Source organism: Nicotiana attenuata, chromosome 12, assembly GCF_001879085.1.
Source record: "Nicotiana attenuata strain UT chromosome 12, NIATTr2, whole genome shotgun sequence".
In the NCBI taxonomy this organism is placed as follows: Eukaryota; Viridiplantae; Streptophyta; class Magnoliopsida; order Solanales; family Solanaceae; genus Nicotiana; species Nicotiana attenuata.
In genome coordinates, this window is record NC_032000.1 from 47557598 (window position 1) to 47575374 (window position 17777).

General features: G+C 37.2%; 1 protein-coding gene across 5 annotated transcripts; it reads left to right on the forward strand.

The window, feature by feature from the left end:
• LOC109235682 (WD repeat-containing protein 48-like) lies at positions 1064-17124 on the forward strand. Of its 5 annotated transcripts, XR_002069429.1 has the most exons (12): positions 1064-1368; positions 1487-1807; positions 5828-5923; positions 6042-6107; positions 6280-6318; positions 6395-6529; positions 7340-7701; positions 7949-8042; positions 10322-10498; positions 10791-10908; positions 16658-16821; positions 16919-17124. XR_002069429.1 is itself a non-coding variant. In XM_019401883.1 (11 exons), the coding sequence occupies exons 1-10, from the start codon at positions 1210-1212 to the stop codon at positions 10887-10889; spliced, it is 1548 nt and encodes a 515-aa protein (XP_019257428.1). In that variant the 5' UTR covers positions 1064-1209; the 3' UTR covers positions 10890-10908; positions 16658-17124. The 5 variants fall into 5 exon arrangements, 4 of the variants coding, with proteins under 4 accessions (XP_019257428.1, XP_019257429.1, XP_019257430.1 ...); XM_019401883.1 differs by having other exon boundaries at positions 16658-17124; XM_019401885.1 differs by lacking the exon at positions 1064-1368 and having other exon boundaries at positions 1720-1846; positions 4664-5923; positions 16658-17124.

The window sequence follows — 17777 nt, forward strand, 5'->3', positions numbered from 1 at the left end:
GACAATTTACAAGGAGAACAACAACAAGTTTCAGGAACAACAACAACAAATCCCAATAACAACGACAACACATCTCAAGGAACAACACAACTCACACAGGGTTTATATGACTATGAATGCCATTTCCATCTTTTTCAACAGCCCGTTGTACCATTTAAATCACAACAATGATTTTCCACAACTAGCCACAAAGGATGTTACCACAGTTATCTCAATTTTCACCAATCTCGATTCCTTTCCATCATTTATTCCACAGTTCTTACCACATAACACATTCGCAATCACAACTTGGTTTATTGCCATTTACTTGCACAATCATATCGGACGTCTTAACCAACAACGTTTAAGGCACAATATTTACATGAATTCAAAAATGGTTCACACAAGTAAACACATATTACTAGCAAGAGTTTAACTTCACAAATAACCCACGTAGACAACACGTACCAAATATTGAACACCAAGCAAAGTGATTTTACAAAGATCAAAGTTAGCCATACATACCTGGAGCCGAATTCCCTTTTAACTTCTATTTCCAATTCATCAAATAATCTAGCAACGTCAATCTAGTGCACATTTAATACACATAACTTAGAATTGGAGTTCACAAATGCTTCTCAAACTTATCTAGGTTATCAGCCCCTTCTTTGTACAAGTCTTTGCTCCCATCCAACTACTCCTACTAGATTTTAGGTTATAGAAAGGCATGCATGTATGAGTTCAACCATTATTTTCAAGAACCAATGCATGAGACTCCCCCCCCCCCCCTCTTAGGTTAAACCTGAAATTCAATTAAAAGGGTTAGGGATTTTACCTGCAAGAAAAGGGGGATGAAGATAAGCTTGAAATTTCCCGGCCCGGATAGTTTTGAAGAACCAAATTAAGCTAAGGAAAGTAAAATAACAGATGCCTTTAAAATGAGCTAATGTTCAGTACATATAGCTCAAGACATGAGCAATAGACCTATGGACTTAAAAGAAATAAGTAAAACATACAAGGGGTAATTAAATAATAACGTAAACTAGCTAAATGGACTTAAATGCAAGAAGCAAAACTTGTTAACTAATCAGCTGATCCCTCTCACTAACTTCACTGTGCAACTTTGCAAGCCCATTGTACGAGCTCCACCTATAGCGCCGACCTCTTCCATTTTATATCGTATCACATGGCTGTCCAAACCTTGCTTTTGTTATCTGCAGATTTTGTTTTATGTTAGGATTGACTTTTACTTTGAGTCTAATTGTTAGATTGTGGGATCTGGGTCAGCAGCGGTGTGTCCATTCCTATGCTGTGCATACTGATTCTGTATGGGCACTTGCTAGTACTCCAACATTTAGTCATGTTTATAGTGGTGGAAGAGATCTCTCTGTAAGTGGACTCCTAAAACTTATCCAGCATGTTTTCTCTTGCCAATTTCTTTCCCAACTTCTTAGACTGCTATGCTTACAAAATCATTCATTTACACAAATTTTGTTTGAACTTGCAGTTGTACCTAACATATTTGGCAACAAGGGAAAGTATCTTGCTTTGTACGAAGGAACACCCTATTTTGCATTGTTTGAACTTGCAGTTGTACCTAACATATTTGGCAACAAGGGAAAGTATCTTGCTTTGTACGAAGGAACACCCTATTTTGCAGTTAGAATTACATGGTGACAGCATGTGGGTGGCCACAACTGATTCTTCGGTACATAAGTGGCCAGCAGAAGGGCGTAGTCCCCAGAAGGTTTTCGAAAGAGGGGGTTCGTTCTTGACTGGAAACTTGTCTTTTTCCAGGGCAAGGGTTTCATTAGAGGGATCTACGCCTGTGAGCTAACTTCAACATCCCTTTATATGTTTTCTTGAGGTTACAACTTAAATTCCTGAATATATATGCAATTGCAATTGTGGGGGTTCAAAATATCTTCTGTTTTTCTGTATTGAATTTCTGAAAACTAGCTTCTGTTAAATGAGTAGGACATGTTAAAATTTTTGTTGACGATCTTTTTGTTCATGTGGAAGTTGCCAAGACTCGAGGATTGATTACGATTAAATTGAAGTAAAATTACTCATAGACATCATTTAAACCTGAGAATGTGTGATTGTCAAGGATCCCTAGAAGATTCTCAAATCAGAAAAGATGATGTGATTGTACATGATAAAAGGAAAAGATAACAAGGAAAATGAGGGGGCTAAAGCTATGGGATTCAGTTGTTGGGTTATCTTCACAAGTTATTTCTCATTTTGTACTAATTTCCAACAATAGCAGTCCCAGTCCAAGTACCAATACATGCACGATTAAGTTAAATCCACTATTTGTGTTAGTAAACAATTTTATTACTTTACTTCTAAGAAATATGGATATAATGTAACTGGTTAGAGGAGCTGAGGAGATGATGAAATTTGTGAAATATCTAGGTTATTAGCCACTTAGAATTTGATGCATGGTGTACAATTTTGACGTGTGAGTCCAGTGCAAGGGACTATTATAGGTGTTGTTGAAGTTCTTCGACTTTATTATTGATTTGTATTGAGGTGCTACAAGTTTGTCGAGTTGTATGCTTGGCGTCCATGGTAAGCTAGTTGTTAGTTGGTTAGTTGTTATGTAAATAAGCATAGTCCTATATGGAATTGGAGTAATGTAGGTATTGCGTATTGTTATAAATAGGGGTATTTATATTATAGTTAATACACATCAATAATATAATTTTTTGAGTTATTAATTCTCACATTGTATCAGAGCATCTGTGAGAAACTTTGGAAAGGTCGGATAGTCGTTGTGCATCAATTTTCGACGACTCTTTCCAGATCTGATTGCATCACCTCTCTGTTGGTGAGTGTTGTGCTAAAACCAACACCACCAACATACTTGGAAAGCTCTGGCGACCAAATCCCAAGAAACCAGTCCGATAGAAACCCTACCACGCGCCGTCACGCGCGGCTTAAAGCTCTGACGCCGATGACGCTTCAGTCACACGCGCCGGCGCGTGGACACTGTTCCGCCCAGTTGTTGGTGAAAGTTCTTTTGGACAGTCTGTTCGCCCATCAATTTCGAGCCTACCCATCATATTTTCTTTTTATTCCGATCACTTTCAATTTTTTTCCGGCAACTACAGTGATTTTTCCGGCAGAAATAGTGATTTTCTGGCAAAAACAGTGATTTCTTCCCTGTTTCAGCAAGATACAGTTGATTATTTTTATTATTGTTTCTAGACCTCTCTCTAATCCAATGATATCTTTTGGAATTGATGTATTTGGTTCCAAAAGCACGGATTCTTGAAATTCAAGCTTCATGATTACTTCGGAGCCCTTAATGGGAAGTTGAAACTATTTAGCTTGGGCTTCCTCAATTGAGTTGTAGTGGAAGGGTCAAGGTGTTCAACACCACTTAACCAAAAGGCCAGTGAGGGAGATGAAAAGACCAAAGCACAGTGGGAAAAGATCGATGCTCAATTATGTAGTATCTTGTGGCGATCTATTGATTCTAAGTTGATGCCTTTGTTTCGTCCATTCAAGGCATGCCATTTTGTTTGGAAAAAGGCTCGTGCTTTATATACCAATGACATATCTCGTTTCTATGATGTGATATCGCGAATGACAAGCTTGAAGAAATAGGAATTGGATATGTCTATTTACTCGAGACAAGTACAGGCAGTCATGGATGAATTTGAGAAGTTGATGCCTGTTTCTGCTAGTATTGAAAAGCTACAAGAGCAATGACAGAAGATGTTTCTAGTTCTTACACTCGCTGTACTTCCTAATGACCTTGATCCAGTACGTGACCAGATTTTGGCTAGTTCGACTGTCTCTCGATTACTTCGCCTTGCTGCAGCACCAAGTCACTCAGTGATCTCTTTATCTGAAGGGAATATAATGAGTTCCTTCAGTATCGAGCAAGTAAGCAGACATCTTCACAAGTAGCCTCAGTTGCTCAAACTAATACTTCTATTGATGGTAATTCTTTTGCTTGTGTTTCTCAGTCTAGTACTTTTGGACCATGGGTCATGGACTCAGGCGCTTCTGATCATATCTCTGGTAATAAATCACTTTTGTCGAATATTGTATATTCACAGTCTCTTCCCACTGTTACTTAGCCAATGGTTTCAAACTAAAGCAAAAGGAGTTGGACAAGGCGACAAGCTAATCCTATATCTTCTGTCACTCTAGATTCCGTTCCTTATGTCCCTGGCTGTCCTTTTAGTCTTGCATCTGCTAGTCGTTTGACTCGTGCCCTCCATTGTGGTATATGTTTTACTGATCATTCGTTTATTATGTAGGACCGCGGTTCGGGACAGACGATTGGCATATGGCGTGAATCAGAAGGCCTTTACTATCTTAACTCACCTAATCCCTTCATAGCATGTCTAGTTACAGATCCTCCAGACCTAATTCACATATGTTTAGGACATCCGAGTTTATCCAAGCTTCATAAGATGGTGTCTAGTTTGTCTACATTAGATTGTGAGTTGTGTCGGCTTGGGATACATACCCGAGCCTCCTTTCCACATAGTGTTGACAGTCATCAAAGTTTGTTTTTTCTTTAGTTCATTCTGATATATGGGGTCCTAGTAGAGTCAGTTCAACCTTGGGATTTCGTTATTTTGTTAGTTTTATTGATGATTATTCAAGATGTACTTGGCTTTTCTTAATGAAAGATCGTGCTGACTTGTTTTCTACATTCCAGAATTTTTGTGCTGGAATCAAAAATCAGTTTGGTGTTTCTAAAGCAGTCTCCTCGAGCCAGGTTTGGTACGTTTAGCACACTTATCCAGGAGTTTGGCATGACTCGTAGTGAAGCTGATCACTCTGTGTTTTATCGGCATTTATCTCGGCATTTATCTGGTGGTCTATGTTGATGATAATGTTATTACCGGCAATGATCAGCATGATATTACTCAATTGAAGCAACATCTCTTTCAACACTTACAGACTAAGGATCAGGATCTTGGCAGATTAAAGTATTTTCTGGTTATTGAGGTCGCCAAGTCTAGCTCAGGTATTGTGATCTCACGACGGAAGTATACCTTAGACATTCTTGAGGAGACAGGAATGAGATGCTGTAGGCATGTTGACAATCCGATTGATCTGAATTCTAAACTTCTGCCAGGACAAGGGGAGCCGCTTAGCGATCCTGCAAGATATAGGCGGTTGGTTGGTAAATTAAATTATCTCACAAAGACTAGACCCGATATTTCCTTTCCCGTGAGTGTTGTAAGTCAGTTTATGGATTCTGCTTGTGATAGTCATTGGAATGCAGTTATCCATATTTTTCGATATATAAAATTGGCTCCAGGCAGAGGGTTATCGTTTGAGGATCGAGGCCATGAGCAGATTGTTGGATACTCAGATGCTGATTGGGCAGGATCACCTTCTGATAGACGTTCTATTTCTGGATATTGTGTTTTGGTAGGAGGCAATTTGGTGTCTTGGAAGAGCAAGAAATAGAATGTAGTTGCTCGGTCTAGTGCAGAAGCAGAATATCGAGCAATGGCTATGGCAACATGTGAGCTAGTTTGAATCAAACAATTGCTCAAGGAGTTGATATTTGGTGAAATAATCCAAATGGAACTTGTGTGCGATAATCTAGCTGCCCCTCATATTGCATCAAATCCGGTGTTTACATGAGAGAATTAAACACATTGAGATTGACTGTCACTTCGTCAGAGAAAAGATACTCTCAGGAGATATTGCTCGTTGCTTATGCAGATCAAAAGTTGTAGTTAGATTATAACCTAATAAGTTGAATATTCTGTTTAGGACGTGTTCTCCTCCATCCTTATAATCCCTTCTTCCTTTTCAAATATAATACATTAATCATAAAAAAATTTAGAGTTGGACAATTATGCAGGTACCTGTCTATGAAGAACCTTCATTTAGTATTTCTGGAACCCCAGGAATAGTGCAGTATGAGATTTTAAATAACAGAAGGCATGTCCTGACCAAGGTAAAATGATCTTTTGCATTTATATTTGGGTTGCTAATGACTTACTATTCTTAATGAGGTTAAATTATATTTAGAAGAGTATGATTTGTAACCTGATGCTGGATTATGCCTTTGAAAGGATACTGCTGGTACAGTTAAGTTGTGGGAGATCACAAGAGGGGCTGTAATTCAAAACTACGGAGAGGTTAGAATGAAATCATTTGAGATCTATTAAGCAACGATGGCATGTTTGGAGGACACTTTCTTATTTTCTCAAAATGATGGCGATTGTCCCCTTCTGCTTTTAATTCATTATGGCCTGCTTTACTATGCAGTGCTGTTACCATGTTTTTCTTTTCCGGTTATTTTTGGTGTAGGTTTCATTTGACAAGAAAAAGGAAGAATTATTTGAGATGGTAGGAACTACATTGTCATTGTTGCGCAATGCTATTACTTTTCTATGAATCTTTCTGATACATTTTGCTTCTTCAGGTAAGCATCCCTGCATGGTTCACCATGGACACTAGGCTGGGAAGCCTGGCTGTACATTTGGATACTCCACAATGCTTTTCTGCTGAGATGTACTCTGCTGACCTTAACATCCCCGGGAAACCTGAAGATGACAAGGTATTTCCTGATATGACGCTTTTGTTTCCATTTATCATAGAGGTTCCAGTTCCTGTATCCGCTTTCATTTATTCACCTTGCTCCCTTCTATTACATGATCTAGGCGACTCTGGCTTCTTTTTTTTTTTTCCTGTAAGTTTGTTTGTTAAGAGGAAATGTGAAAGATGAAAGTCCAATGGGGATAGATACAACATTTCCCTCCTTTTGAGCAATTAGTTTGCATCAAATGAGTTATAAAATAATCAGAGATAAATAATTGGGTAACATATCTGTATAGATGAATGGGCCAGTTTGTTAAAAATTGGGGGGGGGGGGGGTAGCCACTCATACTCTTTCTAAGTAGTTTTTGATACAATCTACGTGTGACATCAATGAAATGACTTTGATTTCTCAAAAAAAAAAAAATTGAATAATACATTTTGTCTTTAGGTTTGTTATGTCATTTGGTTGTCAGGTCTAAATCACTTGAAACATTTTGATAGGTAAAAGCTATGCCTTAGTACTTATGGGCTGCAGTTATCTCAGAATGACCTGAAATTTTGCTGTTATTCTGTTTCATGCTGAAGTTTATACTTTTGATTTCAGGTTGTTGATATTTTTCCCTTATTTGCTTCTTTGCCTTGTGGATTTCTAAGTAGTTTTGACTTTTCGAGTACTACCAAATGCCTGCGCTTTTGCATGTTGTATTACATGTGGAACTGATAAATGTTTGAACCAATGTTATGATTGATCAGTCAGTTATATTAGTGAAGTTTGATTCACTTACGCAAAGGATGAACAGTTTTTGGTCCTGGCCTATTCTAAAAATAGGTTAATTTGGCACGAGAAACACTTAAAGGGCTGTTGGTGCATGGGTTAATCAAAAGAAGGCAGAAATTTGGATCTCAACCGTCAAGCAATGGAGAAGTCCCATCTGGAAAAGATGTATCTGCAAGGATTTTGGCTGCATCTAGAGTGGAAGTAGACAGTGGTGCTGATAACGATTCTGCTGTATTTCCTCCCTTTGAATTTTCAGCAGTATCTCCTCCATCTGTCGTGACTGAGGGCTCTCAAAGTGGTCCTTGGAGGAAAAAGATCACAGACTTGGATGGAACTGAAGACGAGAAGGACATGCCTTGGTGGGTTATAGACTGTGTGATGAACAATCGGCTGCCTCCCAGGGAAAATACCAAGTAAATCTCCAAAATTATATTTATTTGCTTGACAATCCTTGAATTGCATTTAAATTATAGAGTAAGTGTTAACTACAAGTCTTTCGGGAGGCCCTTAAGTCTCAATTTTTGAAGGAGCAATGTGCTTCTAATTTCCATTATTTCTTCCAGTTGCTTGCACCATGTATGCTTAAAGCAAAGGTATTTATCTTTCTGGCTGTGATAAAATACTTTCATTGTAACCCCTTTTCTATTAAATGGTTTGCAGATGTAGCTTGTATTTGCATCCATGTGAAGGTTCTACATTCCAGATCCTTACCCAAGGCAAGCTGAGTGCACCTCGCATATCAAGAATTCACAAAGTAAGCATCTTTGAGTTCAAATCTCAATGCAGAATCAATATATTGTTGTGATGATAAAGGTGTTCCTTGTTGGCTACTAATTACACTTCATCGTATTATCCGTATTACTGGGAGATTTACACTTTCCCTTTTCCTGGACACCTTCTACTGAAACACCACCTATAATTTTTAAAAGCAACTCGAATATACAGAAGTATATCTTAAGGAAATCAGTATAAAATATGCTCTGCAGCTCTGCGTTATCCAAATTGATTTTTTTTATTTGGTACAAGACCTGTACCATGGTTACCCTTTTGTGATGTAGACAGCATATTGCTCTAGTTTTATGTCAAGTAAAACTCCAATAGTCTCTTTAGTCTATGTGAAGGAGTGTTCTTGTGGTACCATAAGTTGTTACAGCTTAAATTTGGTTAATATTAGGCAGTCGTCAAGTAATATCAGATACTTCTGCAACATGGTTGATATCTCCGATCTGGAAGAGGGGTGTCATCAAATGGATAAGTGAGGGTGATTTTTGATTTCTACTTGGATACTTTTTTGAGACTGGTAACAGTCTTTCTACTTGGATATTTATGTTTACTATGATATCTGGGCTCGTGTAAAGTTTCATTGCTCTGCCCTATGCATAAAGCATCCCTGACTTCAAAAGGATAGCTAGATCATAGATGATTATGAAAATATACATTACTTTGTCAGTTTACCCCTTCCTTGTCCCTTTTTTATGGAGTAGGATATTTTATTCATAGTTGCATCAAAAGGCACCAAACTGCTACGAAGCTTTACAAGATTACATCTGTGGAGCGCTCTAAAAATCGATATGATTATTCATCTAGTTCATATGTATTCAGATTATATATCAATTATGTCTCAATTCCAAGCTAATCGGAGTATGCTATATGAATCCTTTGTATCTATTATGTTCTATTGAGACCCTTTTCATTCCAATACTTGATAATTTGTCTTTAAAGATATTGGGAGTTCTCTAAAACTAGATACCCGATATCATACACTTATTCCTAGATTAACATGCAAGTCTTTAAGAAAATTTAAAAAGACTCTTGGAAAAACCAGTATAAGTGAAAAAGCAACTAAGTTCTAATTCCTGTTAGTTGGTATTGTCTATATGAATCCCTTGCTTCTGTTGTGTGCTAAGTTCGCATTTCTTCCAAATTTGTCTCCAACTGATTATAGGTGTGCGTCATCCTATTTTATCACCTTCAATTATTGTAATCTCTCACCAACAGAGTTGTGCAAATGGTTTTCTATGTAGGACATGATTAAGCCATCTTAGACTACCTCTCATTTTTCCTCGATGAGATACCAATTATCAAATATGATCATTTCTAATCTTATCTAATCTTTTATGACCCAAAATTGTTCTAGACATCATTTGTGTGATTTTTCTTGTGGATCTGTTGCATCTTTGAGGTCCACCATTTACATGACATTGCTGATTCCACTACTGTTATATAGAACTTGTCTTTCACTTTTTAGGTTTCTTCTTATTGCACTATACTTATCTATGTTAGCAATCTTATTTTAAGGCTCTGTTTTACTTCTTCCTCTATCATGTTATTCTCCTGCCAAATTGAGCCTATTATATCTGAGTTCACATTCAGACTCCATGGTTCCATCTAATCTTACTTAACCTTCATTCTACTTATGAGTGCTAAATGCAGTGTATATATTTCATTTGACTTCTATTCATTCTAAAACATTTATACTCTAGAGTTTTTCTCCATATTTCAACTTTAGGTTGAGTGCCTCATTAGTTTCATCAATTACTTAAAGTCATCTGCAAGTACGATGCACCATGAAATCTCATTCTATTCACTATTCTGTAGCTCATCCATGAGTTGGGTAATTACGAGCTCATGGAAAATCCTTAGTGTAAACTCACGGTGTTTTATGTCCTCTCACTGTTCCCACACTTGTGATAGGTCCTTTGTGCATAGCCTTTATGGTAATAAATAAAAGAGTTGATAATTTTCAAGTTAGGTACATTACCGATTCAAAATTGAAAAAGTGATGGAATTTGACCACCCATTTTTTGACATAATACCTCCACATAAAATGTGAGTGTGAGAAGTGCAATTTATCCTTGCGTAGTACCAATTGATCATTCATGAAATAAGGTATGATTCATTGGTTCAGCTTCTCTTTGATCCTATAATCACCCAGAAATAATTATGTCTATATACAATTATTCATGGTAATTAATCTATACCTACAGAGGATACACATTGAATATCTGTAAGTCTACTGATTTTCTTCTCCAGGTTATCAATTATGTCGTAGAAAAGATGGTTCTTGACAAGCCTTTGGATAGTGTTAACTCGGATGGGACTTTTACTCCTGGAATGCATGGAGTTACTGGAGGAGATGGCTCATTCCGTACTGGGCCGAAACCTTGGCAAAAGCTTAAGCCATCTATAGACATTCTGTGCAATAACCAGGCAAGTTCTAGTTTCCGTTACTGGCTTCTAGATGCTTCACATATTAAGGTGTAAATATCAAGTACTGTTTGTAGTTTCCACTTCATCTTTATACTTCAAAATGAGAGGTTCTTAAACTTAAATTTTAGCAATGTGATTCTGTCACATCAATACGTATTCCCACTAGAAGAAACATTTGACTTTGTTGCATCAATCTTTATATATGTTGCCTTCAACCATAATTGTCCAATTGGGTTCCAGGTTCTGCTCACACTGCATTCTGGTTATATGAAATTTTGTTGTCCTTTACCAGGTTTTATCTCCTGATATGAGCTTAGCAACTGTCCGGGCCTATATATGGAAGAAACCGGAAGATCTTGTACTTAATTACCGTGTGTTGCAGAGCAAGTGACAGGATGGGAAGCTGTAAGGTATGCTTTGTTATTTGTTATTTGTAATTTCGTCCCTTTTGAGCTAGTCCTTGTCTTGTGAGAAAATAAGAGACACTGGAGGGAATATTGAGAGAGTGATAACGACTAATGGCTTACATCCATATCTTTTTACATGCATACTTTACATGTACGTGACTATAACTACTCAATGTGAGACATTAGTACTATATTACATCAAGTATAACTTTTTGCAATTAACCATACTCAACTTTCTAATACTTCACCTCAAGCTGGTGCATGCAAGTTGCATGTATCGAGCTTGTTTTATATGCAACTAATTCTGGAGCCAGTGAGTGATTTGCTAAATCTATTTGCTAGCTAATCATTCGAATTTATGCACTTTGTGACAATGTTTGCTAAAAATATATTTCCTCTATCAAAGTAACAATCAATTTCTATATGCTTGTTTCTCTCATACAACAATATATTTGATGCAATATGGTGTGCAACTTGATTATCAATACAAGTTTTAAATGCGTTTGATTATCTCTCCAATCATTAATTATTTGAGTGTTTTCTTGATCCTTATGAGTTGGCAAGTTTCTATTGTCGTGGCTGGATATTCAGCTTTTGCACTTGAGCTTATAACCTAGATACTGATTACCTCCAACTAACCTAATCTGCATTAGTATGTCCAAGTATCTTCTTCCTGTTCTCGGTCCTCGTAAAACAACCTTTTCTTAAAGCAGATTTTATATATTGAAGGATTTGAACCAATATGCCAATGACTACTGGAAAGGCAATCATGTCAAGTAACTGTGAGATGGGTCAGAACTTTTCAACAGACCTTTTATCACCAGGATCACTAAGAGAATCCCGTTGATCATTACTTTTAACATTTAGAGTTATAGGAGTGTTAGCGAGTCCACAAGCGGTCATTCCTGTCTCTTCTGGAATGTCAAGAGCGTACTAACGTTGTGAGATACTGAATTAGACTGGGCAACGTGCCTAGAACATAGCACAGTCTACCTAGGTCCTTGGTCTGGAAGCATTAAGGAGATATTTCAACTTTGTATCCCCTAATGTTACTAGCCTTGATAACTATGTCATCAACATGAACCACCATGTAAATACATAAATAAAAGCGGAGTACCAATAGAACACCAATAGAACATCGAGTAGACATTTGGATACATCTATTACTCCCTCCGTTTCAATTTAGATGAGGTAGTTTGACTCGGCATAGAGTTTAAGAAAAAAAAAAAGACTTTTGAAACTTGTGGTCTTAAAAGCTAAGGGGTAAAAGCTTTGTGGGGACCATAACATTTATGTGGTTATAAAATCTTCTCATTAAGGGTAAAATGGGTAAATTGAAGAGTTTAAAGTTGAATTATTTCCAAATTTAGAAATGTGTCATTTATTTTGGAACAGACTAAAAAGTAAAGTACATCATCTAATTTGAAACGGAGGGAGTATTTGTTAATAATGAAAATATTATCTGTAAATTATGTTTGGTTTACAGTTTTATGCATTACAACCTACAATAACATACCCGATATAATCCTACAAGTGGAGTCTGGGGAGTTATTTCAACCACAACTTGAAAAAAAGAATCTCAAGTTGAAAAACTTGTTTGAGTAATTAAGTAAAATTAAGGCTTCACTCATAAAACTTCAATTTTTTTTCCAGTGAAATTCATGTCCAGCATAATTTCAACTTCCAAATACTTATTTTTTAATTTTAATTTTAAATGCTCCTTTTTTAATTTCAACCAAACATTTGTCCAAACGAGCCCTCGATCAACTTTGAGTCATGCCAAAGTCTTGAATAAATGTGCTAAACTTACCAAATCATGATTGAGAAGACTACTTTAAACCATAAACAAATCAACTTAAGCAGCATACAAGACTAGACTTCCCGAGCAAAAAACCATGGTGGTTGCTCCGTATGTGTTTCATCCTCAAGATTCTTCTGAATAAATGAATGCCTGTTATCTAACTAGTGAAGAAGCCAATGATGAACAACAACCATGACAAAAAGGAGCAACTTTTACCCTGGGATAGAATGTATCAGCATAATTAATCCGAACATTTGAGTGGCCTTTGCAGCCAACATGATCAATTTGACCACCTGGACCAACCTTGACTATATAGACTCATGGACAACCAAGAACATATTTTTTCGTAGATTCCGGGGAACAAATGTCCAAGTAGCAATAGAGTATACAACAGACTTTTCCTTAATCATAACTTGTTATTTTGGATCAGAAAGAGCTAGTTCTGTAGATTCAGGAACACGTATAAGACAAGGTCGGCGCAAAGGCAAAATATATTGATGACAAATTATGATAACTCAAACACGTATATATGTAATGAGGATTATGAGCAGAACAGATACCTCTGCAAATAGCCACTGGAAGACTGTTTTGAGAGACAAGTTTGGAACATGCAAGGATCTGTTGAACTAGGTGAATCTTATGACTCTGGAGTGGCATACTGGTGGCAACAATAATTCAAAAGCAGTCACGCAATGGGAGGATATGTGGAGAGGTACTAATAAGAACTCCATTGGTGGTACGGGTAAAACAACAGAGCTTTCAAGATGGTCAGGAAAAGGTGCAACATAAGATCGAGTTAGGAAAAGGTGACATCAGCTGCCTTAAGGTATCGACAAAGATCAAGTGAGTGACAACAATATTCTTTTTAAACTTGAGTGTAATAAAAAAATACACACTTGAGAGCATGAGGGTCTAGTTTGTCTTGCCCAGCAGTCAGGTCATAACAGAACAAGTTTTACCAAAACCACAAGGAGGAAGAAAATATAGAGGTGGATGTGGGAATAAAACAGACTTAATCAAAAGCGGTGACACTGTGGTAGGAGATGAAGGAGAGGTACTATCAAGAGCTTTCCTGGTGCTATTAGTAAACAACAGAGGTGTCAAAATGGTCAGAAGTTGTAAGATAAGATTGAATTTTGAAAAGGTGTTATAGGCTAACTAAAGGTGTAAACAAAGATTAGGTGATTGGTAACAATATCCTTTCTAAGCTCAAGAATAATTAGAACAAACGTTTGATTGCATGAGGGTCTAGTTTATCTCGTTTAGGTGTTAGGTTATAACGAAACAAGTGCTACCAAAGACATGAGGAGCGAGTCAACATAGAGGTGAATGGGAAATACAACAAGTAGGGAAACCTGATCTTGGATAGGGAGGAAAGCATATAATTTATCAAATAATAATATTTTGTGAGGATCCCCAGGGCTTTGGTTTAGTGGTAAGACCGCAACTTTCAATGTGTCACTTGTTCGAATTTTGTCGCACACAAGAGCTCGATATTTAAGTGGAGAAGAGTAGATGGACAGGTCCACTATGGAGTATATAAGGGAAATTAGTGACATGGTAGGATATGGGTCATGTAGGAAGATCAATGTAGCATAGCCATGAGAATAAGCTACTTAGCAATAATCCATCCCATACTGCGTCTTATATAAATAGACTTATTAAAAAAAGTAGGTAAGTGTGGGATAAGCAATTAATTAACATGAGATTGACTAGGCAACCGAAGATGTTGTAGTAATTTGACCTACTCCAGTTGCCATGGTTTGGGAGTCCATTGAAAATATAACTGTTAGAAGAGATAATGAAAAAAATCACTCAAGGGTGTGGTCTGTGATCAATGAAGTGGGTTGAGAATCATGAGATCTCAGGTTCAAAATCTTCGGAGGCAAAAACACGAGGTGATTTCTTCCTATCTGTCCAATCCTTGACGAAGTAGTGGGAGGTAGCAGGTACCTCGTGAAATTAGTTGAGGTGCGCGCAATCTGGCCTGGACACCACGGATATTAAAAAGAAAGGATTGTGAAAAAGAAATAGAAAAGGGACATTATTATTATTATTTTTTTTTTGGATAAGTAGCGAAAAGACATTATTACCAGGACATGATTAGGAGCTCTTGAGTTAATGACGAGGATACTAGATAATGTTGAGAGATATAAGCAACATAATTACTAGTTTGAATGACAAAAGTTACTTAGGGAGATATATGCTTACGTGTCCTGTAGCTTATTCCAAAAGAACTCAATATAGTCAAGTAAGGAATCATCGATCATTCAAAGTATTAAATTCCATTTTCTGGTTAGAATCTGGCCAAAATGTTAATGGAAAAATCTTGAAATCAGTCAGATAGGTCGCAGAGCCGGGTCCATCCTTAGATTCTAAAAAATGACGAGAAATCTGATCCAAAAACTTAGAAAATTAGAGCATGTTGGGACCCTAACTATGAAGACCTTTAGCTAAGTTTTCAGTGATCGAAGAGAGCCAAAAGTATGATATGTAGCATTGGACAAACTACGAAGAAGTTGACCTCAATGGAGAAAAGCGACTCGTCAGATGGTCGCCGGAAATTGTCTTTCACATCAGTGTGTAAGCTGGACCCCGTAAAAACATTATGGCAAGCACGTGAAGGCACATCCGCCTTCCGATAATAACACAGTTTCTCAGGTTGTGATTTCATGAAGATTTTCAGCTTGTGATGGTATTGGTTTATGCACAAAGTACATGGCAAAAACATGGGCAGCCGCACAGTCGCTGGAGAAATGCAAAAAAGTGGTATTTCTCTTCTCTGTTGTGTAAATGCACATCAAGCAAATACTCACCAAGGCTCTAATACAATGTGAGAATATAAGCAACACGGTAGAGAATATTGAGAGAGTGCATGAAGACTCATGTCTTGTGCTCATATCCTTTTATATACGTACTTTCAAGTCACGTGACTCTATTTATTGGATGTGGAACATCAATACTATATTATTTTTATTTATGCTTAATCATTTTCAGCTATCAACATCAATTTTATGCTTTGGATGGATAATCATTCGCGGTTGGTGGTCAAGTAGGTTGGTTCAGTCAAGCGACAGATTGTTAAAGAACGGACACCCTACCTGTGCTTTTTAAGGCCCAAATGGTTATTCTTGCTATTTGGTTTAGCAGCCAGTTAATGCTTCTTTTTAAGAATCTAGACAATTTGAAACTGAGTTCAGTCAGTTCTGTGTTGCTAACATAACAAACCAAAAAGCAAATCCCAAATGCTAGTATTAACTCCAAACCTAGTTGCCAACAAGTGTCATGGCATTGTTTATTTATCTACATGTCACAGAGATGCTATGTTGGAATCTTCTCACCATCTCCACTAAGCTGGTCCAGCTTACCTACTCACAGTTGTCTGTTTGGCTTTTGAGGTTTTGTTGCATCTACATAGAAGTTTGGAAGTTCTCTCTTCCTCGCATATGGATTTTTACATGCTTCCCAGCTAGCACTTTAATTCGAAAAAAGAAAAGAAAAAAAAGAACCCATTGTGACTGCATAGCATCTACTGTCTTACTCTATCTCCATTAGTGTTATGGGTATGAAATATTAGATTAGTTTTCCCAAGTTACCCTTGCTTCAACTGGCATTAGGGCATTCATGTTTCTTTTTATTTGGTTCTTAGCCAAAACCTGATACCAGCCGTGAATGCAAATCCAGTTCCGTTGCTTCCTTTGTTTTCGATAACTGGTGCGTATTGTCAAAATTGGAATGGTTGGATACTTGAGCAGCCACTACTGAGCAAATAGCAACATCTAATGTAGGTTTTGAAGTGTAGGCTACAAGATGAGTTTTTCTACTACATGATGTGTGAGTAAAAAATTTCTGAAGGCTAGCGGAAAACCATTAATATTAGATGGGTAGTTATTTTAGAATATAGAGGCATGCTTGTTCATCTGCTCATTCCTTCATCCTTATTTCCTGCAGGTTCAAAGTGGCTTGAGGTAATGGAGCTCTGTCCAGACAAAATACTTCCGTGGTTGCTTGCTGCTGGCGTTACTTATAGCTTGTACATCCAGGAACCAGACGGTTGGATTCATTTGCAAAATCTCAATGACAATCCAATTTTGCCATTTGCCTATTGAGTGATGGTAAATGGTTTTCTGGACCTGTCGGAAAAAATAGAAAGTTTCTATGGCAATTAGGACAATGCAAAGTTTATATAACCCGAGTTTGCATTTGATCTAGGTTTCAAGTTGGATGACACATGAGATTAGAAGAAATATTAAGAGAGCGTTTGTGATGATGTCGAAAGCATTGTAGATTTGTATCTGGTGCTATGCAAAAGAAGGGTCCGTGTTGGTTAATGTTGCACAAACCAGTGTAGGAACGTGAATAATTAATTTGGAAATAAAATGTTCTTTCTGGCCAAAGTAATATATGTATTTTATCTATTTGTTGTTTCATCTATGTTCTTTGTTGTTAGTATTCTCAGTTTGGTGCTGAGGATATGCTGCCGAGCACTTATAAGCAAATGAACTGTTTTTGAACGTTATTAGTTAGTTTTATCAGCTTCATGTAGTATCACTTAATTGAGATTAGGAATTTTTATTTCCTAATATTAGGTGATTTTTTTTTAATATGCTCAAGTTTTGATAGGCAGCTACTCATCTTTACTGGTGGGAGACCGCAGGTACCCGGTAGCATAATTGAGGTGGCACTAGGTAGTCCGAGCATTGCCAGTACTAAAAAACAAAAGACAGCTTTCTCAGGGACTTGGTTTTTGCTAGTAATTTATTCTAGTACGCGATGTCGTGAATGAAAGATCTTGAGAAAATACTGAAGCGGCAGAGCAACACTAAAAGAGGTGCCCACTTTGTCAATGCTATCAATATGTTGGAGAATGAGGAAAACAAAACTATTTTTGTTTTTATTTGTTCAAACTTGAACTGCGGTTTCGCCAAGTTTCGAAGATTTGTTGTTTCTGAAGTCCCACGTTGTACAGTTTATGCATTTTTCGTTCTTGTACTCTTTCTTCGGATGATTAATGTCTATGCTGAATGCTTGAAGGCTTGAAGTAGTGGATCAAAATGCTTATTAAAAAGAA